The sequence below is a fragment of the Eschrichtius robustus genome, chromosome 5 (assembly GCF_028021215.1).
Source record: "Eschrichtius robustus isolate mEscRob2 chromosome 5, mEscRob2.pri, whole genome shotgun sequence".
Lineage (NCBI taxonomy): Eukaryota > Metazoa > Chordata > Mammalia > Artiodactyla > Eschrichtiidae > Eschrichtius > Eschrichtius robustus.
In genome coordinates this window covers 125,866,902-125,893,846 of record NC_090828.1, presented here as the reverse complement: position 1 = coordinate 125,893,846, position 26,945 = coordinate 125,866,902, and the positions used below count along the sequence as shown (strand labels likewise).

The 26,945-nt window shown below is 35.2% G+C and overlaps 1 protein-coding gene across 6 annotated transcripts in view; it reads left to right on the top strand.

Annotated features, from left to right (window-relative positions):
• The window catches only part of SLC35F5 (solute carrier family 35 member F5), a 182,918-nt gene extending 158,869 nt beyond the window's left edge, over positions 1-24,049 (top strand). For all 6 annotated transcript variants that reach the window (XM_068545255.1, XM_068545254.1, XM_068545253.1 and 3 more), the window contains 7 exons: positions 5,429-5,493; positions 7,690-7,794; positions 11,663-11,822; positions 16,206-16,296; positions 19,629-19,783; positions 20,296-20,382; positions 23,328-24,049. In XM_068545255.1, the coding sequence (XP_068401356.1) occupies positions 5,429-5,493; positions 7,690-7,794; positions 11,663-11,822; positions 16,206-16,296; positions 19,629-19,783; positions 20,296-20,371 (652 nt within the window). In that variant the 3' untranslated portion in view covers positions 20,372-20,382; positions 23,328-24,049. The remainder of the gene's footprint in view (positions 1-5,428; positions 5,494-7,689; positions 7,795-11,662; positions 11,823-16,205; positions 16,297-19,628; positions 19,784-20,295; positions 20,383-23,327) is intronic.
• Positions 24,050-26,945: the final 2,896 nt, after the last annotated feature.

Below are 26,945 nucleotides of genomic sequence, written 5' to 3'. Positions count from 1 at the left end.
TTGATTACTGTAGCTTTGTAGTATAGTCTGAAGTCAGGGAGTCTGATTCCTCCAGCTCCATTTTTTTCCCTCAAGACTGCTTTGGCTATTTGGGGTCTTTTGTGTCTCCATACAAATTTTAAGATGATTTGTTCTAGCTCCATAAAAAATGCCATTGGTAATTTGATAGGGATTGCACTGAATCTGTAGATTGCTTTGGGTAGTATACTCATTTTCACAATGTTGATTCTTCCAAGCCAAGAACATGGTATATCTCTCCATCTGTTGGTATCATCTTTAATTTCTTTCATCAGTGTCTTATAGTTTTCTGCATACAGGTCTTTTGTCTCCCTAGGTAGGTTTATTCCTAGGTATTTTATTCTTTTTGTTGCAATGGTAAATGGGAGTGTTTCCGTAATTTCTCTTTCAGATTTTTCATCATTAGTGTATAGGAATGCAAGAGATTTCTGTGCATTAATTTTGTATCCTGCAACTTTACCATATTCATTAATTAGCTCTAGCAGTTTTCTGGTGGCAGTTTTAGGATTCTCTATGTATAGTATCATGTCATCTGCAAACAGTGACAGTTTTACTTCTTCTTTTCCAATTTGTATTCCTTTTATTTCTTTTTCTTCTCTGATTGCCGTGGCTAGGACTTCCAGAACTATGTTGAATAATAGTGGTGAGAGTGGACATCCTTGTCTCGTTCCTGATCTTAGAGGAAATGCTTTCAGTTTTTCACCATTGAGAATGATGTTTGCTGTGGGTTTGTCATATATGGCCTTTATTATGTTGAGGTAGGTTCCCTCTATGCCCACTTTCTGGAGAGTTTTTATCAGAAATGGGTGTTGAATTTTGTCAAAAGCTTTTTCTGCATCTATTGAGATGATCATATGGTTTTGATTCTTCAATTTGTTAATATGGTGTATCACATTGATTGATTTGCGTATATTGAAGAATCCTTGCATCCCTGGGATAAATCCCACTTGATCGTGGTGTATGATCCTTTTAATGTGTTGTTGGATTCTGTTTGCTAGTATTTTGTTGAGGATTTTTGCATCTATATTCATCAGTGATATTGGTCTGTAATTTTCTTTTTTTGTAGTGTCTTTGTCTGGTTTTGGTATCAGGGTGATGGTGGCCTCATAGAATGAGTTTGGGAGTGTTCCTTCCTCTGCAATTTTTTGGAAGAGTTTGAGAAGGATGGGTGTTAGCTCTTCTCTAAATGTTTGATAGAATTCACCTGTGAAGCCATCTGGTCCTGGACTTTTGTTTGTTGGAAGATTTTTAATCACAGTTTCAATTTCATTACTTGTGATTGGTCTGTTCATATTTTCTGTTTCTTCCTGGTTCAGTCTTGGAAGGTTATACCTTTCTAAGAATTTGTCCATTTCTTCCAGGTTGTCCATTTTGTTGGCATAAAGTTGCTTGTAGTAGTCTCTTAGGATGCTTTGTATTTGTGCGGTGTCTGTTGTAACTTCTCCTTTTTCATTTCTGATTTTATTGATTTGAGTCCTCTCCCTCTTTTTCTTGATGAGTCTGGCTAATGGCTTATCAATTTTGTTTATCTTCTCAAAGAACCAACTTTTAGTTTTATTGATCTTTGCTATTGTTTTCTTTGTTTCTATTTCATTTATTTCTGCTCTGATCTTTATGATTTCTTTCCTTCTGCTAACTTTGGGTTTTGTTTGTTCTTCTTTCTCTAGTTTCTTTAGGTGTAAGGTTAGATTGTTTACTTGAGATTTTTCTTGTTTCTTTAGGTAGGCTTGTATAGCTATAAACTTCCCTCTTAGAACCGCTTTTGCTGCATCCCATAGGTTTTGGGTCGTCGTGTTTTCATTGTCATTTGTCTCTAAGTATTTTTTTATTTCCTCTTTGATTTCTTCAGTGATCTCTTGGCTATTTAGTAACGTATTGTTTAGCCTCCATGTGTTTGTCTTTTTTACGTTTTTTTCCCTGTAATTCATTTCTAATCTCATAGCATTGTGGTCAGAAAAGATGCTTGATATGATTTCAATTTTCTTAAATTTACTGAGGCTTGATTTGTGACCCAAGATGTGATCTATCCTGGAGAATGTTCCGTGCGCACTTGAGAAGAACGTGTAATCTGCTGTTTTTGGATGGAATGTCCTATATATATCAATTAAATCTATCTGGTCTATTGTGTCATTTAAAGCTTCTGTTTCCTTATTTATTTTCATTTTGGATGATCTGTCCATTGGTGTAAGTGAGGTGTTAAAGTCCCCCACTATTATTGTGTTACTGTTGATTTCCTCTTTTATAGGTGTTAGCAGTTGCCTTATGTATTGAGGTGCTCCTATGTTGGGTGCATATATATTTATAATTGTTATATCTTCTTCTTGGATTGATCCCTGGATCATTATGTAGTGTCCTTCCTTGTCTCTTGTAACATTCTTTATTTTAAAGTCTATTTTATCTGATATGAGTATAGCTACTCCAGCTTTCTTTTGATTTCCATTTGCATGGAATATCTTTTTCCATCCCCTCTCTTTCAGTCTGTATGTGTCCCTAGGTCTAAAGTGGGTCTCTTGTAGACAGCATATATATGGGTCTTGTTTTTGTATCCATTCAGCCAGTCTATGTCTTTTGGTTGGGGCATTTAATCCATTCACGTTTAAGGTAATTATCGATATGTATGTTCCTATGACCATTTTCTTAATTGTTTTGGGTTTGTTTTTGTAGGTCCTTTTCTTCTCTTGTGTTTCCCACTTAGAGAAGTTCCTTTAGCATTTGTTGTAGAGCTGGTTTGGTGGTGCTGAATTCTCTTAGCTTTTGCTTGTCTGTAAAGCTTTTGATTTCTCCATCAAATCTAAATGAGATCCTTGCCGGGTAGAGTAATCTTGGTTGTAGGTTCTTCCCTTTCATCACTTTAAGTATATCATGCCACTCCCTTCTGGCTTGCAGAGTTTCTGCTGAGAAATCAGCTGTTAACCTTATGGGAGTTCCCTTGTATGTTATTTGTCGTTTTTCCCTTGCTGCTTTCAATAATTTTTCTTTGTCTTTAATTTTTGCCACTTTGATTACTATGTGTCTCGGCGTGTTTCTCCTTGGGTTTATTCTGTATGGGACTCTCTGCGCTTCCTGGACTTGGGTGGCTATTTCCTTTCCCATGTTAGGGAAGTTTTCGACTATAATCTCTTCAAATATTTTCTCTGGTCCTTTCTCTCTCTCTTCCCCTTCTGGGACCCCTATAATGCGAATGTTGTTGCGTTTAATGTTGTCCCAGAGGTCTCTTAGGCTGTCTTCATTTCTTTTCATTCTTTTTTCTTTATTCTGTTCCGCAGCAGTGAATTCCACCATTCTGTCTTCCAGGTCACTTATCCGTTCTTCTGCCTCAGTTATTCTGCTATTGATTCCTTCTAGTGTAGTTTTCATTTCAGTTATTGTATTGGTCATCTCTGTTTGTTTGTTCTTTAATTCTTCTAGGTCTTTGTTAATCATTTCTTGCATCTTCTCAATCTTTGCCTCCATTCTTATTCCGAGGTCCTGGATCATCTTCACTATCATTATTCTGAATTCTTTTTCTGGAAGGTTGCCTATCTCCACTTCATTTAGTTGTTTTTCTGGGGTTTTTTCTTGTTCCTTCATCTGGTACATAGCCCTCTGCCTTTTCATCTTCTCTATCTTTCTGTAACTGTGGTTTTTGGTCCACAGGCTGCAGGATTGTAGTTTTTCTTGCTTCTGTTGTCTGCCCTCTGGTGGTTGAGGCTATCTAAGAGGCTTGATGGGAGGCTCTGGTGGTGGGTAAAGCTGACTGTTGCTGTGGCGGTCAGAGCTCAGTAAAACCTTAATCCACTTGACTGTTGATGGGTGGGGCTGGGTTCCCTCCCTGTTGCTGTGGCGGTCAGAGCTCAGTAAAACCTTAATCCACTTGACTGTTGATGGGTGGGGCTGGGTTCCCTCCCTGTTGGTTGTTTTGCCTGAGGCAACCCAACACTGGAGCCTACCCGTGCTCTTTGGTGGGGTTAATGGCAGACTCTGGGAGGGCTCATGCCAAGGAGAACTTCCCAGAACCTCTGCTGCCAGTGTCCTTATCCCCACGGTGAAACAGAGCCACCACTCGCCTCTGCAGGAGACCCCCCAACACCAGCAGGTAGGTCTGGTTCAGTCTCCCCCAGGGTCACTGCTCCTTCCCCTGGGTCCCGATGCACACATTACTTTGTGTGTGCCCTCCAAGAGTGGGGTCTCTGTTTCCCCCAGTCCTGTCAAAGTCCTGCAATCAATTCCCACTAGGCTTCAAAGTCTGATTCTCTAGGAATTCCTCCTCCCGTAGCCGGACCCCCAGGTTGGGAAGCCTGACGTGGGGCTCAGAACCTTCCCTCCAGTGGGTGGACTTCTGTGGTATAAGTGTTCGCCAGTCTGAGTCACCCACCCAGCAGTTATGGGATTTGATTTTACTCTGATTGCGCCCCTCCTACCGTCTCACTGTGGCTTCTCCTCTGTCCTTGGACGTGGGGTATCCTCCTTGGTGAAGTCCAGGGTCTTCCTGTCAATGATTGTCCAGCAGCCAGTTGCGATTCTGGTGCTCTCGCAAGAGGGAGTGAGAGCACGTCCTTCTACTCCGCCATCTTGGTTAATCCTCCCCAAACATATTTTTGCATTAGGGAAATACAGTATATTTGTCTGAGGGAAGTGATGAGGTTTATCCAACTTTGTTCAAAGTTCATGCCTTTTCTTTTCATTGTCTTAATAAAAGTAGAAAGATACATAGAAATAGAAAGACAGTATAAGGCTCCATGAGGACAGGAACCACATCTCTCTTGTTCGTTGCTTAACCCGAAGTTTAGCTCAATAAGCAACAGTTGAATGAAGGAATAACCTCTTGATTTCTCTACATCCTTAATTTGGTCTTATTTTTACATTAAAATAATGGGATTAATTTAATTATTTAAATATCTAAGGATAGTTTTACCATTAATTTTGGTTTTACCAGTGAGAGTTAGTGCCATTGCTAGGTTTATATGGGTTTTGATATTTGTACATTGCCAAAAAAGATTGGAAGAGGGATGACAAGTTGGTTAATTTTTTCCTAATTGAAAGGCAGAAGATAACATAGCAGGTAAGAACACTGGACTCTGGAAGTAGACTGCCTGCATTTCAATCCCAGCTGTGTGATTTTGGTCAAGTTACTTCATTTCTTTGTGCATTAATTTTCTCATGTGTAAAATGGGAATGATAATAATAATAATACCTTCCTTATAAGGTAATATTGGGCATTTTATGTGGATTAAATGAGTTAATATAAGTATAGCACTTATACTATACTGATAATATTGTTAGATATTATTAATTAAATCATTAATTCTTTGATAGTTTTACCCAAAGTTGAGATTAGTCTTTATTACTTGTAAATAATTTTGATCTTTGAGGTTAGTCTTTTTAAGGAATTTATTATTTTACTTATCAGTAATGACTCTTATTCTCATAGCATCGGAGGTGTTGTGCTGGTAAACCTGTCAGGGTCTGAAAAATCTGCTGGAAGAGACCCAATAGGTAAGTATGTGACTCTGCATTCTTTCTGTTAGAGTATACAAGAAAAGTTCTGTGCATGTCATCATGCATGTGCATGTCCACACACATGCGTGCATACACACACACACAGGGTGGGCCCTAACAAGGCCTTTTTTTTTTTTTAACTTTTCCTTTGGAAATAATGTAAAAAAATTTAAAAATAGTTCACAGAACGCTCATATAGCCCTCCCCCAGATTCTCTTAACTATTTGCAATGTACATAACTACAGTACAGGTTTAAAAATCAGGAACTAACAGTGATTACAATAATTTTTATTTAGTCTGTAGATCCTTTTCAAATTTCACCATTTTTTCCACTAATGTTCTTTTCCTGGTCCAACATCATTTGTTGCATTTAGTTGTCATGTTTCCTTAGTTTTCTTTAATCTGGAACTATCCCTCAGTCTTTTTTTGTCTTTCATAACTATAATATTTTTGGAGGATACTGTCCACTCGTGTTGTAGAATGTCCTTCAATCTGAGTTTGTCTGATATTTCCTTATGGTTAAATTTATGTTGTGCATTTTTGGCAAGAATACCATGGACGTGATATTGTGTCCTGATAAGTACATCATATCAGAAGGCACATGATGTTGATTTGTCCCATTACTGGTGACATTAATCTTAAAGTTGTGTGTCAGGTTGCTCCAGTGTAGTTACTGATTTTTCCCTTTGTAAGTAATAATTATCTTTTAAGAGATACTGAGACTATACATATATCCTATCCATCATGCTTGTACCTGCTAATTTTGTCATTCACTTTTGATTCTTGCCTGAAACAGTTACTACTACAGTAAACACTTTGTTTTTGATCCATTGTTTAGATTTAACAAAAGAAGGGTAATCAGAATCTAACTTAATTGGTTTCCTTCTGGATACTTTCTTTATTTTTTATTTATTTATTTATTTATTTAAATATTTATTTATTTATTTACTTGGCTGCTCCAGGTATTAGTTGCAGCATGCAGGATCTTAGTTGTGGCATGCAGAATCTTTAGCTGTGGCATGTGGGATCTTTAGTTGCGGCATGCAGGATCTAGCTTCCTGACCAGGTATTGAACCTGGGCCCCCTGCATTGGGAGCGCAGAGTCTTAACTGCTGGACCACCAGGGAAGTCCCTCCTTCTGGATACTTTCTTTAGACATTTAAAGTTTATTAAATACAACAATGCTTTCTAAACTATTCCTGGTTACTGCCCAGGGAGCTGTGTCTTGAACTGCCTTACCTCTTTCTCACCCAGAGCCGATCTGTATGTGTAAAACAATATATATATTTGTTGTGTGTGTGTGAGAGATTTTGTTGACAGGCTTTCCCTTTGCTTTTTAAAAAAAGTTTAGTAGTAATAGTAATAATAAATAGATTTAATGGAACACTGGACTTTTGGATAATTGATTAAAGTATTGAATATGGTCACCTGGCAACACCTTATACAGCTGTTTTTAAAGGCTTACTTAAATGTTCTTGCGAGTGAGTTAATATATTAAAGAGAATCCATATTTATTATGCAGGTACTGTGAGCCCTACATTATGTTAGATATTTTAGAACATTAAAAACTATAAATTATGTGTTTGCAGTTGTCAAGGAGTTTTTGATTTTAATCAATAATATATGATTGACAAAATGAAGCCCCTAGAGAATAAAATAATACTGTATTTAACTATAGTAAGTATTACATTATCTAAAATAGAAGACAAGAAGGATGGAAATTCAGTGGAGTAGAAAGAGGATGCTTGGTGGCAGTGGTGGGACTTTAATAGGGTCTTGAAGATGGTGGCAGAATGTATATTAAAAATGATACATGGCAGTGGGGAGAACAATATAAACAACAGCTTAGAGAGGGAAGGAAGCATTATTAAGTTGGCTGTGTCAGGTGTCATAATTGCTTATGTAGGGGACAATATGAAGTATGCATTTCAAAATTAAATACCAAAATGTTGGCAGTATAACATGTACAACATTGGTTAGATCATTGAGGTGAATGTTTTTGCATTTATTTGTTTATACTTTAAACTCCTTCCTATATTCCTGGAGGCCATGGATAAGGTGGGTTGTACTTTATCTTTTCATATTTGAATACTCATTTCTTGAAATAGGAGCTGACTGTGTCAGATTTTAAATAAGTGTGTGATAAATGAGTTAATGAACAGATGCTTTAAATTATTATCTTGATTTTTACAGGTTCCATTTGGTCTCTTGTTGGAGCCATGCTCTATGCTGTCTATATTGTTATGATCAAGAGAAAAGTAGACAGAGAAGATAAGTTGGATATTCCAATGTTCTTTGGTAAGACTATGTTTAACTTGTGAGGCTATGTACTCTGAATGATTAACTTAGGGTTTCGTTTTTGTTTTTTGGAGGGAATAGGGAAGTCTTCCTCCCCACTCCCCCATATGATTCTTTAAAACCATTAGATTTTAAAGATTATGAAGTCCAATTTCAATGTTTTTCTCTTACCTTGTTCTGCATAGTTGTGCACCTGTGAGGAAACGCTCATTCCCTCAGTGTGAGGTAAAGAAATTCCTTCTAACACCTTTTTCGAATTAATGTCTTCAGCCTGTGAATCAGATATTTTCCTCACTGATATGACAGGTTATGCTGTTATAAGCATGTGAGTGTATACCTGTTGTATTATACATTTTGCCTTTTTTGAATTGTTAGAAGTGTAAGATTGGGGAAACTGCCCCAAAATGATACGTATAATACTGTTTCAGTCTATGTACTTGTTTTTACTAAAAATTGTAGGTCTTTTGAAGGTTTTTCCATTTGCACTTTATCTTTAAGACTCATATTCTTTTTTTTTTTTTTTAAATATTTTCTGTACCTCTTAGGGTTGTGATTTTTTTTTTTTTTAATATTTATTTATTTATGGCTGTGTTAGGTCTTTGTTTCTGTGCGAGGGCTTTCTCCAGCTGTGGCAAGCGGGGGCCACTCTTCATCGCAGTACGCAGGCCTCTCACTATCGCGGCCTCTCTTGTTGCGGAGCACAGGCTCCAGACGCGCAGGCTCAGTAATTGTGGCTCACGGGCCCAGCTGCTCCGCAGCACGTGGGATCCTCCCAGACCAGGGCTCAAACCCGTGTCCCCTGCATTGGCAGGCAGACTCTCAACCACTGCGTCACCAGGGAAGCCCTCATATTCTTTTATGACATAGATTTTCAAATCATCCAGTTATAGTTTCTGGCATCAATTCTTAATTTTGGTAAACGCCTAATATGATTTTTATAAATTCTCCTTTGCCTGAAATCAGCTCAGTAAAGAACTTGTGATATCTAGGATTGCAAAAGAAGAGCACATTGACAAGATATCTTCCAAAAGATATCTGAATATCAATAGATAAAGAAGCATGGTGATGAGAATTCAAAGTGCAGCTTACAGGGAACCAGGAGACATGGACCCTAGCTGTTATAACTTCATTTATCTCATACTCATCTGAAAATGAGAAGATTGGACTAGGTTAGTAGCTGATTTATGGAGGATCCTGGGAAGGTTGGAAGGAGGTGGAGTTGCACGTGTGAGTCTGGTTCTCAGACTCCTTTGCTGCTTCTGCTAGAGCAATTCTGCTTTGTTGGTTTTTTAGCATTATAATTTAATTTGTAGAAAAGATTTTTCTGCTAAAAGTAGTTTGTATATCTTCACCTAAAGATTAACAAAAATAAAACCTTTGAAAAGCCACTAGACTGGGTGATCACTCAAGTTCCTTTCAAGTAGAGAATTCAATAAGTATACTTTAAATATGAAGATAATTTTAATGATGTCTTATTTTAAAGTCATAGAAAATTCCATCTGGAATGGATTAAAATGTTAATGTTTTACGGTGTTCTTTTTTAAGATTGGCAGCTTTCAAGAAAAATTGCTTATTTACTCTTATTGGAGAGTAGTACACAGCCATATAACTTGGTTGATCTTCTTCAGATGTGCCATGATATGGAAAGCAATATGAATTTGACATGGGCTTTAGAATAGATAGGATTGGAGAAGTAGTAGTTAGGGTTGGGATGTAGAGGGTTTTTTCGGCATTGGGATGTGAGCAGAGCATAGCAGGGAACAGTGAGTAGATCCATTGTGCTGGAATGTTCACTTTAGGGAAGAGCAGAAGTGCATGTGGCTGCATTCTGGAGGGTCTAGAGAACAAGTGAAGTGATTTGGATCTTTTATCTCTAGATCCAAAAGTTGTTACTTAATGTGGGATTTCATAGGTTTCATAGTTCAGGGAACAGGAAAAAGATTTGGTTTTTGATAATGCCAGATTTTGGTGTTTTAATTAGAACAACTTTTTAATACTATACAAGCCTTGTGTACGTGTGTTGTTTTGTTCATTTTTATTTTTATCACTAGGTGTCTTAAGTTGGGTTTCCTAGAAGCAGGGTATGAGACAGGGCTTTGGTGCGGGAGATTCACTGAAGGGGTGCTCTGCAGGAAAGACTGGCAAGGGAGTGAGAGGAGCAGAATAGAGAAGGGGAGAGAACCGCGTGATCTCTGGTACAGTTGAGGTGTGGCCCAGCTCGTTGCAGGTCCCTGGGCAGGGAGCACAGGGGGAGCAGGTAATGTGCCCGGGCACTCCTCAGAGTTGTCCTGGCCGAGAGCCATTAGGATTTGGCTGCACAGGGTGTGGAGTGGGGAGGGGTGGGAACTTCCTGGGAAAGGCAGACTTGGTCGCTGTCCAAGACAGCCCTTCGGAGAAGGCAGGTCCTGTGAGTCTTAAGCAGCAGGTGAGAGTAGGTGCTCCAGCCCTATTAAGATTTAACTAGGCATCCGATGGGCTTCCCTGGTGGCGCAGTGGTTGAGAGTCTGCCTGCCAATGCAGGGGACACGGGTTTGAGCCCTGGTCTGGGAGGATCCCACGTGCCGCGTAGCGAGTAGACCCGTGCGCCACAACTACTGAGCCTGCGCTCTAGAGCCCGCGAGCCACAGCTACTGAGCCTGCGCGTCTGGAGCTTGTGCTCCGCAACAGGGGAGGCCGCGATAGTGAGAGGCCCGCGCACCGCGATGAGGAGTGGCCCCAACTTGCCGCAACTGGAGAGAGCCCTTGCGCAGAAACGAGGACCCAACACAGCCAAAAATAAATAAATAAATAAATAAAGATTTAACTAGGCATCCTAAATACTAGTTTATTATTTAGCAGCAAATATAAAATACATACCTACTGTAATTTAATTTTCTTTTGGGAAAGCTCTATAGTTACCTCTGGATCTCATAGTGGAACTGTGGTGTTAAACTATATACCAAGTCCAATAAAAACTGCTATAAAATATTTTTTTCTTTACATTCACATGTTATAGTCTTATATAAGCTTACGTTTCTATAATAATAATAGCTAGCCTTTATTAACTATTTGCTCCATGCCATGTACTGTGCTGTATTTTATATGTTCGTCTAATCTTCCTAGTAAGCTAATTAAATATTATTTTATACTTATAGATTGGAAAACTGAGGTTTACAAGAGGTTGAGCATCTTGCCTAAAGTTTGCCTAAAGATTACAGTACTAGTGAATGGTAGAGCTGGGATTGGAACCCAGGGCAATCAGACTGCAGAGCACACACTTAACCAGTAAATATTATAGCCTTCCTTTACACATAGTCCCTGCTTAGTTCATACTTGAATAACTATTGGTGTATGTGTGTAATCTCACAGACTAGCTTATGAGCTCTTGGGAAGGCGGGAAGCAAGAATTTTATCTTTTTGGGGGACCCTCCTCCATTATTCCTAGCATAGCACGGGTGCTTTAAGCATAAATATGATTCGAATCAGAGAGTAAACCGTCTAGTTCCTCTTAATAATTTAGGCTGAATACACACACACATGCACGCACCAGTTATTCCTTTAAGTTCTAGGACGCTATATTATTGTAATCTAAGGTTAACAACCCTTCTTTTTGAGTTGTTTTAAGTGGTTTGTGCTGCAGTACTTGCTCCATACACTCCATACAGTGAACCTTGAAGACTCAGTGATCACCAGTTGCTTGATAAAGTTTTTTCTTGTGTTGATCTCTCCATAAGACTTACTTAAAAACAAAAGTAACAGAAATTTCAGTTAAGGAAACCTGTTGAAGCCCTTTGTGCAAAATCTAACGTTTTCTGATTGTAGAGTTGTAAGTTTGGAAAATTGAAATAAATCACGGTTACTAACTTTTCTCTCTTTTATACGTGTTTAGGTTTTGTAGGTCTCTTTAATCTGCTGCTCTTATGGCCAGGTTTCTTTTTACTTCATTATACTGGATTTGAGGACTTTGAGTTTCCCAATAAAGTAGTACTGATGTGCATTATCATTAATGGCCTTATTGGAACAGTGCTCTCAGAGTTCCTGTGGTTGTGGTAGGTACTGTTTATTGCCCTGTGATTTATTAGTTATGAGTTTATTGACTTTTGGCTAGTTTAAGCATTTCTAGTTCTTCTGTCTTCTGATGGCCCCTCCTGCGCACCCTCCCACGCCACACACTTACAACTTAATACAGTAGCTCCATTAGAGCAGGAACTGTGTTTTGTTTTTTGATTTCTGTGTACCCATTGCATAGAGTAGTGGCTGGCACATAGAAGGAGCTCATGGATTTTGCTGAACAAGTAAATGAATATGAATGATCTGAATTTATAGAATGTTTTAGAAAGTAGAGTGTTATGCTAATTCAAGGCATCGTTATCTAATGGACAGTCACACTTAGGAGATGTGTATCCCAGGTATGAATACATGAATTCTAAGTGAGAATCTGGGGACTTTGCTTATTCAGGAGACTTTGGAATGTCTGTTTGGTTGTTCATAGACTTTTTTGTTTTGTTTATTCTCAGGACTTTTCATATGAGTGAGGCAGATATATAAACCCTAAGCTCTGATTAACTTGAGATTTTAACATAGTTTGATATGTTGTAATATCAACTATGTTGATATGTGATAATAATCTTAAAATAGTTTGACAACAGTATCATATATGGAGTTTAAGAAAACTTCAAATAGAGAGCTTAATACTTAGTCCTGTTTCCATCTAATACGAACTTAAAAAGAAACACAAATTGTACTTAAACTCCTAAATGTATTTTATTATATACCATTTAAGACTACTGACTAGTTTTCCCTTGCAAAAGACTGCAATAAAAATAGCCTTTTCCATCAAGTCTTCCTTAATGCTCTGCCTACATTTCTCTCCCCTCTCCAATTAAGGAAATATCTCTATTTTCTTGATATCCTCTGTACTCACTCCCTTTCGTGTAGTACTTAAAGATTTACTTTGTATTGTAGTAATTTATGTAATTAAATTCCTTTGCTGATCTAAAACTCTTTGGTATCAAAATCTCATTTTGTACAAATTATTTTAGGTGCTCATTTTTTTTTAACCAAAAAGAATTACATATTTTATTTTATATATTAATACATACCATATGTCTCATTCTTTTGTCCTATCACTTCTTTTGTTCTATCATTTCTCTTGCCTCTTTCCACTCTTGGTCCTGGGCAGATGAAACTGCTTACTGGTAGTGTTTTGATTGAACTTAGTTGAACCATAAGGAATTGTTGATCTTAAACCATTTTTGATGGCAGTTTCATAGGGTTCAACCCAGTGAACCATATGCTTTAAACAATTATGCACTCACTGTATTTTAATAGACGTTTGTATTCCCTACTTTTCTAAGTTTAGCTTAGATTAGAAAGTTTCAAAGCAAGGAGTTTTTACATATTTGAAAGAAATAATTTTTTAAAATTTTTGGATATTAGATGAGAGAAAGGTTTATATTACCTTTACAAAGGTACAAAGGTATGGTTTGTATTACATTGAGACTCATAATAAACATGGACTATACCACTTACAAATATTATAATACTCATTCTTTATCGAGAGAGTTATGTTTAATAAATATATACACTAGAGTTTCATTATGTCAGCAGATTTTAATGTAGGCTTTGGGGATGAATGAATATGAGTTGTGACATATGTAATCTCTCTCTTATGTGAGCTTTCCTGAGTTTGCTCCCTTGGAAAATTTTACAGTTAAAGAAATAATAAATAACATGTTTTGAAAAACTTTTATTCTTTTTGTATTTAACTTTTTTTAAATTAAGAGAGTAATACATACAAAAATGTACGAAACGGATTACAGTGAAAAGGTAATCTCCCTTCTACCCCAAATTTTCATTTCTTTTCCCCAGAGGCAACCACTATTAACTTCTAAGCCTTCTACAAAATTGTCTGTATATACAGAAGTGTGTTATCAGTCTCTTAATCCTCCCCCCTCCAATTTGTTTTATTTTTAACATGCAAACTATGGCTATCATTCTATACACAAATTACTGTCTTGTAAATCTTTACATATCAGCCACTAGATTCATTTTTTCAAGCCTATGTAGTACTCTAATCTGTTATGCTCCAATCTATTATGTAACATAATGCATAGAACATAATGTGTTTTACCAGTTCCTTCCTGAGAGACATTTTAGTTTGTAGTCTTTTGCTTTGTAAATAGTATGGCATTGAACATCCTCATATATGTTCTTGCATATACATGTAAGTATTCTATAGGATAAATACTGAAAAGACTGAATCAAATGTGTAGACTTTAGATTTTGAGAGAATTGCAACGTTATTCTCTACAGAAGGAACACAATTTATATTCCCAACTGTGTATATGAGTGTTTATTGTTGACTAAACTGGACACTCAAGGTCATATATTATGATCAAAGCTATGTTTATCCTTACCTGGGGTGGATTTTTCAGGACCTCAAAAAGGCTTATTTTTCAGATATACTTCTACACTCAAGCATTTAAGAGTACTTATGGTTACAACTCAAAAGCAGTAAGTTAGTCAGTAATGAAACAAACTTCATATCCCTTCAATTCTAGGTGTTGTTGGTAACTCAAAACAATTATAAGGAGCATATCTACGTATTTTATACCTTTTTAGATCCTTAAAAATAGTTAAATCAGAAGTCATAATCTTTGCGTGTATGATGATCTCTTTCTAGGAAGGCAAGATTATTGTATGTTTAACTATAAATAGACAACAAACTTCAGCATATATAATCAGGTGCTGAGTAGTATACTAAAGATTTAAAAGTGCAGTTGTGAATTTTTTGGAAATTAAAGATGTGTACTTGTCACTCATTGTTTATTTGAAAAAAATTTTTTAAGTGCACTGTTAACTCCATATATTGTACCGCTAGTATAGATGTGAGATTATCCACCTGGTCCTCTGTCTTAGCATTTCCGGGAGCATGTTGAATGAATAATAGATCAAATGGGGAATTCCCTGGTGGTCTGGTGGTTAGGACTCTGCGCTTCCACTGCAGGGGGCACAGGTTCGATCCCTGGCTAGGAAACTAAGGTCCTGTGTGCCGCGTGGCTCGGCCAAAAAATAAATAAGTAAATTAATTAATTAAAAAAACAAATCAGATGTATTTAGCCATCAGCTAAATTGGGAAAAGCTGGTATAAGTCAAACAGGGTTTTTAATACTTCATCTCAGACTCAGTGTGATTCTACTTTGCATTATCAATCTCTAAGAACATATACTGCATTAAAAAAAAACAAAAACCAAGAGAATTCCCTGGTGGTCCAGTGGTTAGGACTCAGCGCTTTCACTGCCGGGGCCCCGGTTCGATTCCTGGTCCTGGAACTAAGATCCCGCCTGCAAGCCTTGTAGTGTGGCCAATAAATTAATTTATTAAAAACTTTTTTAATTTAAAATAAGCGATATTTGATCCCTGAACCCTCTTTTCACAGATCAGTTCATGAATAGTGGACTAGCACTTGAGTTTTCTGTACCACATCAATAAGAACTAATTGTCCAGCCTCTGGTGAATACTTGAAGTGACACTTTATCAAGAGATAGCCTCTTTTATTGTAGGACAGCATTGTTAATCCTAACATATACTGAGCTAGAATTTACTTGCCTATAATTTCCATGGGTCTGTAGTCCTAATTATTATACATTATGGTTTTATCTTGGCCTATAATTCATTTTCTTCTTATATACCCAAATATCTATTCAATATAATGCTTTCCTTCATTTTTTTCCTTCAGCTGTATAAAATTATATGCAATTGGTATGTCAAAATTTGATACCAACATTGATAGTTCAAGGTGAAAATAAAATGAAGAGCTTAGGTTTTGGTTAGGACAATTGCTAGAAAAATGAAAAACAACAAGGAAATATCCCTGAAAAATACTCAAGTTCTTTTTTTCTGATATTAAGCCAAATCAAAAGAGCAGCACACATCTAAAGACTACTTTAGTTTTTAATGAGGGTGAGATATTTTTGCTTTAATGACAGACCCACCTGTTGGCTTATCACTTGGTTAAAGTCTGTGTTATGTGGTATTGTCCTGAAATTTCAATATAGCTGTTTCCTTTGTTAGCTAAGTATCATTATCACAAAACTATAAGAACTCTTTTGACAGTTTTATTTAAAATGTTAATAAAATATAAGCTATACATCAAAAGTTGAATAGCGTCTGTAAGCAGATCTAGAAAATAGCATAAAGTCTTGAAATTTGTATACTTATGTATTGGATTTTTAATATTTGAAGATAAACTGTAAGAATGATCTTAGTAACTCTATTTTTTATTATGTCTTAGTCCATCCTGAGCTTTTATTTTTGCTCCTGATCTCTCTTGCCTATATTGTAAGATAGATAGTTTTTGATCATTGTTTTTCTTTGGTTCTTTTACTTTTTTGATATGGAAATGTATATTTTCTTTTTTTTCTTTTTAGGGGCTGCTTTCTTACCTCATCACTGATAGGCACACTTGCACTAAGCCTTACAATACCTCTGTCCATAATAGCTGACATGTGTATGCAAAAGGTAAGGCAAACTATTTATTAGATATTTTAAGTGTATTGTTAAAATTGAGCTAATGAAAGGTAAGGAATGTGACTAAATTATAAAGATGATCATGAATAATACTTGATGCCTACTCTTCCAAGCTGTTTTACTACAAAGAGATATAAAAAGTACCAAAGAAATGGATAATGTGTTGCATTTTTTAGCCTTTCAATATTTTTCCTTAATTTCTAAATTAAGGGCAGTGTCTTTATATATAGTTCTCCAGTTTTGGAGCTGATTGTGTTCCAAATGTTCTTTGGTGAGTCAGTGGTATGGAATAGGGGATATAGTTTAATCATGTAAATAGTAGTGTTTTGATCTCTCAGATAGACTCCAAAGGTTTCTTAACACTCTGTTAATACTCCCATAGATGTGAGCGGCACAGGAATAACGTCGTTTCTCAGTGATCGCTCATTTCTGTCTGGACTCACCAGGGCGGGTGCTCCTTCCCTCGTCTGTGAAGTCCTGGTCTGAATGTTCTTGTGATAAATGCTGGCCATGATAACATTGCAGAAAAGAGAATTGGGGTGGAGGGTCCCTCCCAGCAGCCCGAAGGGAGAAGTTTCTTTAGTGGTTCTAGGGGTACTAGGGAGAAAAAGATGTGCCACTGGCTAACACGAAAAGATGTGTAGCCTTTTATCACTCAGTTCAATATTTGTAAGCTTTTAATGCCAATATTAAGTAACAAAATGATGTGTGTGTGTGGTTTGGTTTAATATAATTTGAAGAAGAAATACTTGAAAGCCCAAAGGCTTATAATGTGTAGAAGTTACAATCAGATTTTTATTTTTCTTTAGATCTTCATGCAGTTTTTAGGATAAAGGCAAAATACTCTCAGTGATATGTATCCTCTTTATTTAAAAAAACAATTCTGTGGTATTTAATTTTGTTTTATGGTTCAATAAATTCTAATTTATTTGTCATGGTTAAGAATGGAAATCTTTGTAATTGAGAATTACTTATCTTACATATACCATGCATTTTCAAAAAATGTGAATATTATAAAATATATGTAACACTAAAGTCATACATCATTAAATCCTTTTATAGATTTAAATAACATCCAGGTCTTTCCACATCTCAGGGTCATAATCTTGAATATCAACCAAAATTATTCTAGTGAAACTAGGGAAGTGCTGCTTATTAGAGGATTTTGGTAGATTGCTGTGTAAATGAACTTTACATACTGATATTTTGAAAACATCGGCTTTTTTGCAGATTTGAAAGATAAAAATTGAAGGTTAATTTTATTTTTGGATTTTTTAAAAAGAACTGTAACAGCAGATTTAATTTTATTAAATGATTATGTCATTAGTTCAGATATTTTAAGATGAAGGCAGAACACAAGGGAAAAATGTATGTATATATAATAGATTAGAAAAACATACCAACAGTCATTTCTTGATTGTCTTTGCATCAAGATTAGGGAATCAGTTAAATGAGTAGGCTGGGCCTTTGGTGGGAATTGAGGGCAGGAAGATACCTTCTGGTAAAAGTAGCAGGGTATGCCCCAGACCTGTAATAGAAACATGGTAGGAGAAACCTACTTTCCTGGGGTTTTTTTAATTCTACTATCCAAGCATATTTATATATAGTTTCTGAAATTTTAGCATTTATCAACTTTATTTATTGTGCTTAAAATATATATTTTTTTAACCTATTGGTATTTGGTATAATAGGAAGCATCCCTGATTGTTTTCAGGCTTATATTCAGATATATTCAGGAATTAGACTCTTTTTGTTTACTTAGGCAGTTTTCGTTGTTAGTAAATGTCTTCATTTTAAAAAAATTGTCTTCATAGCCTGTTGGAAATCAAATTAAAAGTTTTTTTTTTTATTATTCGGCAACATATAAATAACTGCATTGTTAAAAGTGAACTTTGCCTTTAAAAGTCATCTAGAGTTTTACCTACCTTTATAAAGTTTGCTTTTTTCAGTTCTAAAATAGGGTTTTTAGTTGAATATTCATGAAATCATTCTATCAACTATATCTGCATTTTTAACTCTCATTAGTCATAAGTTTTTTATACTTTTTCTGTTCTTGGGTCATTTAAGTTCATCATGGTTTTTCTAGATTATTAAATATTCTGGCAAATATTCCAAGAATATGTTATACCAATACTTTGATAACAGTGTGAAGGCGTTTTAGTACTTACTGCTGGGTGTTCTTATCCTGACTCAGCCTGTGTGTGTGTACCATACAAGCAGAACATGCATGTTAAAAGTTATCAGTGGTTTCTCTTGTGTTACGCATTATGAGTCCCTCATAAAAAAACCATTATTCTCACAAAACCCCTTTACTCTGACTAATGGGTGGTATGAAATGGAATAGTATATGTTTTCCACCAGAGGGAGTCTTGCCTTTGATTCTCAACTTCATTTTTTTAATGCTTAGAGAGGGCAAGCAGTTTTTCTTCCCTATTTTAAAGATAGGAGTTACTGTTTTTGTCATTATTTTGAAAGCAAACCACCAGGGTGTTGCAGCTGAGTCTCAATAGTTAATCAGTGCAGGCTCTTTTTAGCAATTGTTTTTGATCCTTAGTTGAATCTAAATGGTAAAGGAAAGAATGATTTTTGGGGGGGGGGGTAACTTTATGGCATCTCATTATTTTTAATTTTCTTGACGACCCTGATAAAATGATGGATTGGAGGGTCAGGCTTGGCGATCTGAGGGCTCCTCACCACTGAAAGTCTTTCTCTTTGTAATCGTTATTTTACTTAGTCATGATTTCCTTTTGAAAATTTCTATTTCATTTGTTACTAGATAATCAAGCTATATTTCATTAATAAAATGTTTGCAAAAGTTTTACTTGAGTTTCATCTGTTTTTAGTACTGTCTTAAGAACCATAACATAACATATCACGGCAATAGCATAACCTAGTTTTTCAAAAATGGGAGTTTTGAAAAATGACTTCAGGAACTAAAGGGGAAGAATCAACTTGAGAACAGGCAGTAATCAGTAAAGAAAAAATGGGCAATGCGATGTGTAAGGCAAATGCTTAAAATTTCATAATTCTGTTTCTGATGTACTATGCCTGTACTTACTAGTGAAAAGCATGCTTTCCTTTAGGCTATTTTCCAAGCAAGAAGTATTTTTGTTGGTAATTTAAGCAAGTGGTTAATATGTTGAAGTCCTGAATCCTTATATTTAATAATAACATACTTAATATGTTGTCAAAGATTAGTATTATTTTCTTGGTGTTTTAATTTATTCCTGCAAGTTATCATAAGTGAAAAACTTATGTTAAAGGGAAAATTGTCTCAATGATAATTGTGGGTGTTTTGTTTTTTTTCTATCTCTTATTTTTAGGTGCAGTTTTCTTGGTTATTTTTTGCAGGCGCTATCCCTGTATTTTTTTCATTTTTTATTGTAACTCTCCTGTGCCATTATAATAATTGGGATCCTGTGATGGTGGGAATCAGAAGAATTTTTGCCTTTATATGCAGGAAACATCGAATTCAGAGGTAGGTTAAGTTCTAATATAGATTTTTAAAAAATAATGTTTACTAAGTAAATTGGGAATCATATCATGCTGGCCTAGCTTTTTAGAGATTCTGTGAAGAATTTTTAAAAGATTATAATTTTATACGTACAATGCCAGATAAAAGAATTTGTTCAGATCCTTCAGGTGATAAGATAGTTTCTTCCCAACTGCTTTTTTTTTAAAAAAAAAAGTTTTGATTCACAGGTACAACCAAAGTGCTTACTGTTTTGCTAAAACAAATTTAAATGTAGAAAACGTTTGTTTGAACAAAATTCATAATAAAATATGATAACATTGCCTCCGTTTTTTTCAATTTCTTTCTTTTTAAGAGAGAGAAACCTTTTTACATTCTACTCTAAAAAGAACTTGGGACAGTTTGTTGGGGAATCTTGACCTTGTCTTAGTTCTGACCTCAAGCCTCAGCCAGTGGAATAGATCATTTTTAAGGGTTCCTTAGGTCTAAACCTTTCCTAACTATTGTCTTTTTTTAAGGGTTCCAGAAGACAGCGAACAGTGTGAGAGTCTCATTCCTATGCACGGTGTTTCTCAGGAGGATGGAGCTAGTTAGCTGTAGTCCAGGTTTGTATGTTAGCTGACAGTAGTATTGAATAAGGTTCTTATTCCTGTATTGCTCAAATACAGAATCGATTTTCCATTATTAGTTGTTTGAGAGGCAATACAGCTTAGAGGCTAAGGGAGTCCAACTCTGGAGTCAGACTGCCTGGGTTCCAATTCCAGCTTCTCTATGTACTAGCTCTGTGACTTTATGCAAGGTTCTTAACCTCACTGTGCCTCAGCTTTCTTATCTGTAAAATGGGGTTGCAGCAGAACGTCCCTCACAAAGTTGTTAGAAGAATTAAATACTTGGTAAGTTTAAAACATACAATATAGTACCTGAGTCAAATTAAGTGATTCCCAAGTTTTTTTTGTTTGTTTGTTTTTTGAAAAGGAAGAAGTAAAATTGTATTCAGCTCTAGATTGCATGATTATATTTAGAAATTCTAAGGAATTAGCAAAAGAAGTTACTAGAATAATTGAGTTTAGCAAGATCACATATACAGTGTCAATATAAAAAATATCTTCCCATTATTTCTATATGTAGCAATGAACAATAATTAAATGAAATTAAGAAAAATTCCATAAACAATGAACTTCTAAAAATACTTGCAAGTACATTTAACAAACATTGTGCAAGACTTGTAGATGGAAAACTAAAAAACAATTCAAAGAAAAATTAGAGATATAAGTAAATGGAGAGATATAATAATGTGTTCATGGGTTGAATGACTCAACCCATTAAGATGTACTATTAAGAAGCCAGTTATCCCTAAGCTGATCTATAGATTGAGTGCAATCCCAGTCAATATTCTAACAAGCTTTCTTGTAGAAATTGGCAAGATGGTCCTAAAATAAGGCAATTAAAATTTTTTTATTTATTTTTTAAAATTAAATTATACTTGAACTACAACACTGTTAGGTCCAGGTGCACCACATTGTGATTTGATATTTCTATACACTACAAAATGATCACAAGTGATTCCAAGTTTTAACTATTACTTATATTCATGCTAATGGTCATCATTTTACTTAATGATATACTTTAGAAAAATATTTTTTTCTGAGTATAAAATTAAGAAAAAATGTAATACTTCAGTGTATATCCAGTCTCTTCTCCATGTATGTGTGTGTGTTTACCACAACTGGCACAATATATATCCTGATTCTCTGACTATGCTTTTCACTTAACAATGTTTCGAGACCATTTCCACATTTTTTTTTTAATTTTAAGAAATAGTATCTTATATATTTCTTACATGACAGAAAGAGTATGTGACAGTTTATGTTTCTCTTAATGAGCCCTTGAAATATATCCACCGTATATCTTTGGTAGGTAGGAAAGCAATTATTTATTTAGAGCGAGAGATCACAATAAATTACTGAAATTCCGGAAATTCCGGTCCCTTTTCTTCTGAGATAACTTCAGACAATTTATATTGAAATGTTTCTTGATTACACCTGGGCTTCCCCTCTTCACCTAGAACATTGAACAACTCCTGTCAACTCCTTGCAGTCACATTGGGCATGAAGCTTAAGTTTATCTTCATGGTAAATTCACCTCTAACCCAAGGCTATTTGTCTTGGTTTTATGTTTTTCTTTGATTGGTCTTTTTTTATTCTAGTTTTTCCTCTTAGGATGGTTATATATGCACATAGTTTGAAGAGTTAGAGTTCTACAATTCTTATTGTACAATGCAGCTATCCCCTGCCCTGCACTGCCTATCCTGCTTTCATTCATTCCCCACCCTGAGGAGTCCCTTTAAACTCTTCACTGATTCATTTCATATTTTCCTCTCCATCTAAGTACCATGCTTATACTTCTATTTCTTGATTTCTCAGTTTCAGGCCTCTTCAGTTGGTTTTCCCACTATGGCACGTGAGGACAGGTTACTTTCAGTTTCCCCCTCCTCTGCTCCCACTGCACTTGCCTGCCTTCCAGCCCTGTATCATTCCTACCTCCTCATCATCCCAGGATATTTATCCTGTGATTTTGAATAGATGTGTAATCAGTGTTTACATTGTTATGCCTATATAAATGTTACTTTTACCTGAGCCATGTAGGATTGTGCCTGGCATTTCCCCAGTCCAGAGACCCTCTGTTACTACCCTTTTTGGAGAATAAACCTCAGATCTTCTCCTGGGATAGAGAAGAGGCACTTGACCAGCTGTGAAACGTGAGGGGCGAGCGTCTGAGTGTCTAACTGCTTTTTCTATAAACTTTGTACCAATCTGCCTATTTTTAGTTGTTTCTTCACCCCTCCTTACAGAGGTATCTGGTTGTATTTTTTCATTGCTAGCTAAGAGTTGGCTGCTCTTTTCTTGCCTCTGTTCTTCTCTATGTCCATGTGGTTTATACTTTAAAAAAAAATCCCTTTATTATCTTTTTACTGAGGTTTTGGGGACAGAGTAGAACTAAGTATGTATATTTTGGTCTATTTAAAATTGTTCTAATTTTTAAAATTAAAAAATGCAAATAATTATTCTTTAAAGCTTTTTAATTCTATAATTTATGCATTTTCCCTCCCTAGTATGCTGTGCATTATTCCCATATTCACACTCATACCCACCCTCACCCAGATATTTTTGGAAGTGAGAGCTGGATAAAGAGGAGATAGTGAAGACTAAAAAAGATGGACTACAACAGAGTAGAATAAAGTAGGGCAGATTGGGCAGTAGTCTTTGTCTTGACAGGGGTAATGGTGGAATATACTGTGAATAAAACTGTTATTATGTGCTCTTAAAGTAGTATTGGATGTCAGCCTTTGACATCGCTGTAGAACTCACTTTCATGAGTTCTTAGAACTCACCTCAAGTTCTGGTATCCAGTTATTAAGTATATAGGCTGTGTTTGATATATATTTCAATGGTAAGATAATTTGCTTTTTAAAATATAAACTATAGAAATTAAAGCTATGACAGTTGTAATCTAATGATGCTCCTGTGTTTGTGTTTGTTTTTATTTTTAGCTTGATAATGGAACAATATACGGTGAAGAGACAATCCCTGGCAAGTTTTTGTAGAAAAATGTTTCAGTGCCTAGTCTGAAAAATAACAGTTTCAGTTCTTTGGAACTCTAAAACATATTTTCCTCTTGTCTGTTTTCTTCATTTTCATAATGAAGTACTTTGCTATGTAGCTGTGTACATATCACTACAGTTATAGGAAGTTTCAGTCTACAGTCCATCTAAAGGACCAACATGCCTTACACATCTCAAGGAATTCAGCTGATGAAATAATTTGAACTAATCAAGGGATAAAATTTTAATGTTCTGGAGACTTTATTTTCACATATTATTTGTTAAATGCTGGACTATATTATGAAAATGTTTTCAAGAAATCATTTTAAGTATATAGATTGGTGTTTCTTACAGGTAAAATGCTAAAATAAGCTGCCTATAATAGGTACGGATTATATTTTTGAGTTTTGTAGAATATTACAAATTAACAACACAAAGAATGTTTAATTTATGCAACAAATATGTTCACACAAATTTGGTAGGACTTTAGAAAGAATCGATATTTGAGAAAAGATCTGGTTCACTTACACTACATATACTGTATTATCCTTTCATAGCATTAGGTGCCTTCTACTTTAAATCTGTGACAAACCATGACAAATTTTTAAAGGAGAAGTATTATTGTAAAATGAAGAATTATGTACTTCTAAAGACTGTATTGCTGTAAATTTAATTGATAAAGCTCTGCTTATTTAGAGTTTTGAAGAAATATCCTCTCTTCAATTAAACATTTTCATAATGGAATGATGTAAATTGAAGTGATAAAGAGTATTATTAAAATAAAATGTTTATATATATATATGTGTGTGTATTATAGATCTATCAATTGGTTTCTGATTTTTTTCACATATAAATGTGCCAAATTATTCTAGAACTAGATGCGTCTTTAAATAATTTTAGTTTTCCTAAATAAATTTTTATGGTTAAAAACCAAAGAAGGAAGGCAAGAAGAAATTCTACTTTAAAAATTACATTTGAAGATTTCCTCTACCAAGTTTAAATTAAATATAAATACTCCTGATTTTAACTTTTAAAGTTAGGTCTTATATGTCCTTATTGTGCAGCAGCTCCTGGACTCTACTCACTGTAGCCCTCAGAAGATGAATGTATGTCTCAGGATTCATCCAGGCTTTTGATTAATCAGAACCTATTTCCTTCTCAAGTTTTGTGATATTAGTTCCTTTCTCTTCAAAATTTCTTAACACATCTGATTTTTTAAAATTCCCTTTGCAATATTTAGCTTCAGTTCATCTTATTCACATTCTTAAAATTGCTTCGATGTTACCGTAAGTCTAAAATGAAGTTTAGCCATCTTTCTGCTTGTCCTGAGAACTTTTATATTATATTAATTTAAAAGATTGTTGATAACATTAAATTTTTAAAATAGATGTTATCCTATTTGGTGCCACCAATAAATCTTAGACTGAAAATAATCCTGATTTTGTGAGCTTGGCACAGGTTAAAGGCATGTAAAGAATGTGGACTTCAAAGAAATTTTCTCTTGAAAAGAACTAATGAAGTACATTTCAATTACTCAAAGACTAAGTTTGGTTGACGTTTACTATCTGTATACCCCTCTACTTTATGTTTTTGCTGTTTTGACAGTTTGCCAGTACCTTTCGGCAGTTTACAGGATGAAATAGTTGAAACAGTGTCAGTGAAATTCAAGCTTTAAATTTTTCTGTAAATATGGTAGGAAAAGAGGTTGAACTTAGAATTTTTTGGTTGTCCATGTGCTCTATGTTCACATGTCATACAGATCATGTGTTGTCATACAGATCATGTGTTGTCACTCAGGATTCCAGAAGTAGTAAGCCTTGTTAACATACTGGATAAATCTTGAGGAGGTCTTCTTCCACTAGACTATGCTTTTTATCAAAGAACCTCTTTAGAAGGAAGCAAAATTACATTGGTTACCTGAAAGTAGGGATTACTGCTGCTTTGCCAACTTACGTATTGTTTTTTCTCCCAGGTTATATTTATCTAAATGATTTTGGTATTTGAATACTGTAGCCACGGCAAGTGAGCAGTTGAAGACTCCCTTTCTGCACCTTTGTAGTTAAGGGTTCACCTTCTCAGAAAATTAAGTTATGGTAGATTACTTTCATTCTGTGATTACCCAGACGTCTTAAGTATCAGGGCCCTAGGGTCACAGCAACCACATTGCAGGCCTTTGGAAGTGTTGGGAGAGGTTACATTCAAGTAACTGCTAATGTCCTTCATCTCTGTTGGAACAGTGTTGGCCTGTGATTGTATTTTTCTGAACCTAAAGACCCAAATAGGGATTTCTAATACCTTGTTTCAGTCTTCTACTTTTCTTCCCATACATAATTTAAATTCCATTATTGTATAATGTTTCAAATTATGACCTTGATGAAAGGGAGTTAAATTACTTCTGTTTTGTCAGAAACACTTTTGGTTAGATGAACATCAGAATCTCTACTAAAACAAAACTGAAAAATGAGGCAGCCTTAAAAGTGCTTAGATGAACGCTTTTTGAAGCTCAGAAAAGCCATTAGATATACGTAAGACATTCCGTTAAATTTTGATTTTTAAAAAGTTGATATATTGACTTCTATTAGCCTGACTTAATTAATTCCTTAAATTAAACTGATTTTCCCACTGGCAGCCAACGAATAAAATTCATTGTCTCTGTAGACGTGAGCTCACAAGGTTAAATGAATGTTCTCAAAGGTATACAGTCTTATTTCAGGAAGAATGCTCATGCCCGCTTCACAATGAATCATGAAGAACCAATCTGGGGTTGCAAGGTGTGACTTCTCTGGAAGCCAAGGCTTTTCATAAGGCACTTTGGTAAGATCTGTAGCACTAAGTGTGCTGGTTGAATAAACAAAATATCTTTAAAGAAAGATAAAATAGGAAGTAATTTAAAAATATATTTCCCAGAATCATATCAGCAGATAAATGAAATGTCATTTTTATTTTAAGCAATTCTAGTTGTTATAATCCTGCCTCATTTCTCCCTACTTTCCTTTTGAAATATTCTTTATTACTAAATAATATTATAGGAAGAATTCAGAGAATTAAGAGATGACTGTTACCTCTGCCATCTGCAGATTTAACTTATATAGCTAACATAATTGTGTGCTGATTTTGTCTTTTCGATGGTGACAGGGCATATATGAGATTTTCAGTCTACAGAATTTGAAGGTAGGGTTCTATTTTATTATGTCATGTACCAAAAATTCCATTTGGCTAAATTGAGGTACATTTTTTTACATAGACTTGCAATTTTTAGACGCCCCACATTTCCTTTTTTATACTATCAGCCTCATCCATCTGTAGAAAAATTCATAGTACAGTATTTCATAGTCTGTGCTCTATATGTACATAGGAAACTTCCCTTTAAATATTAAGAGCCTTTAAAAAACTGGGGACAGAAAAGGAGTTCATTATAAATTCAAAGCAAATAATGACCATTGGGAATTTATTGTTATATTAACATGAAGCTTTTTTGTTTTGCCATTAGGCATCAAGATGACATGATAATTGAAATCTTTATTTTAACTTTAACTCTTATTATAATGATTACCTTATTTTCATTCT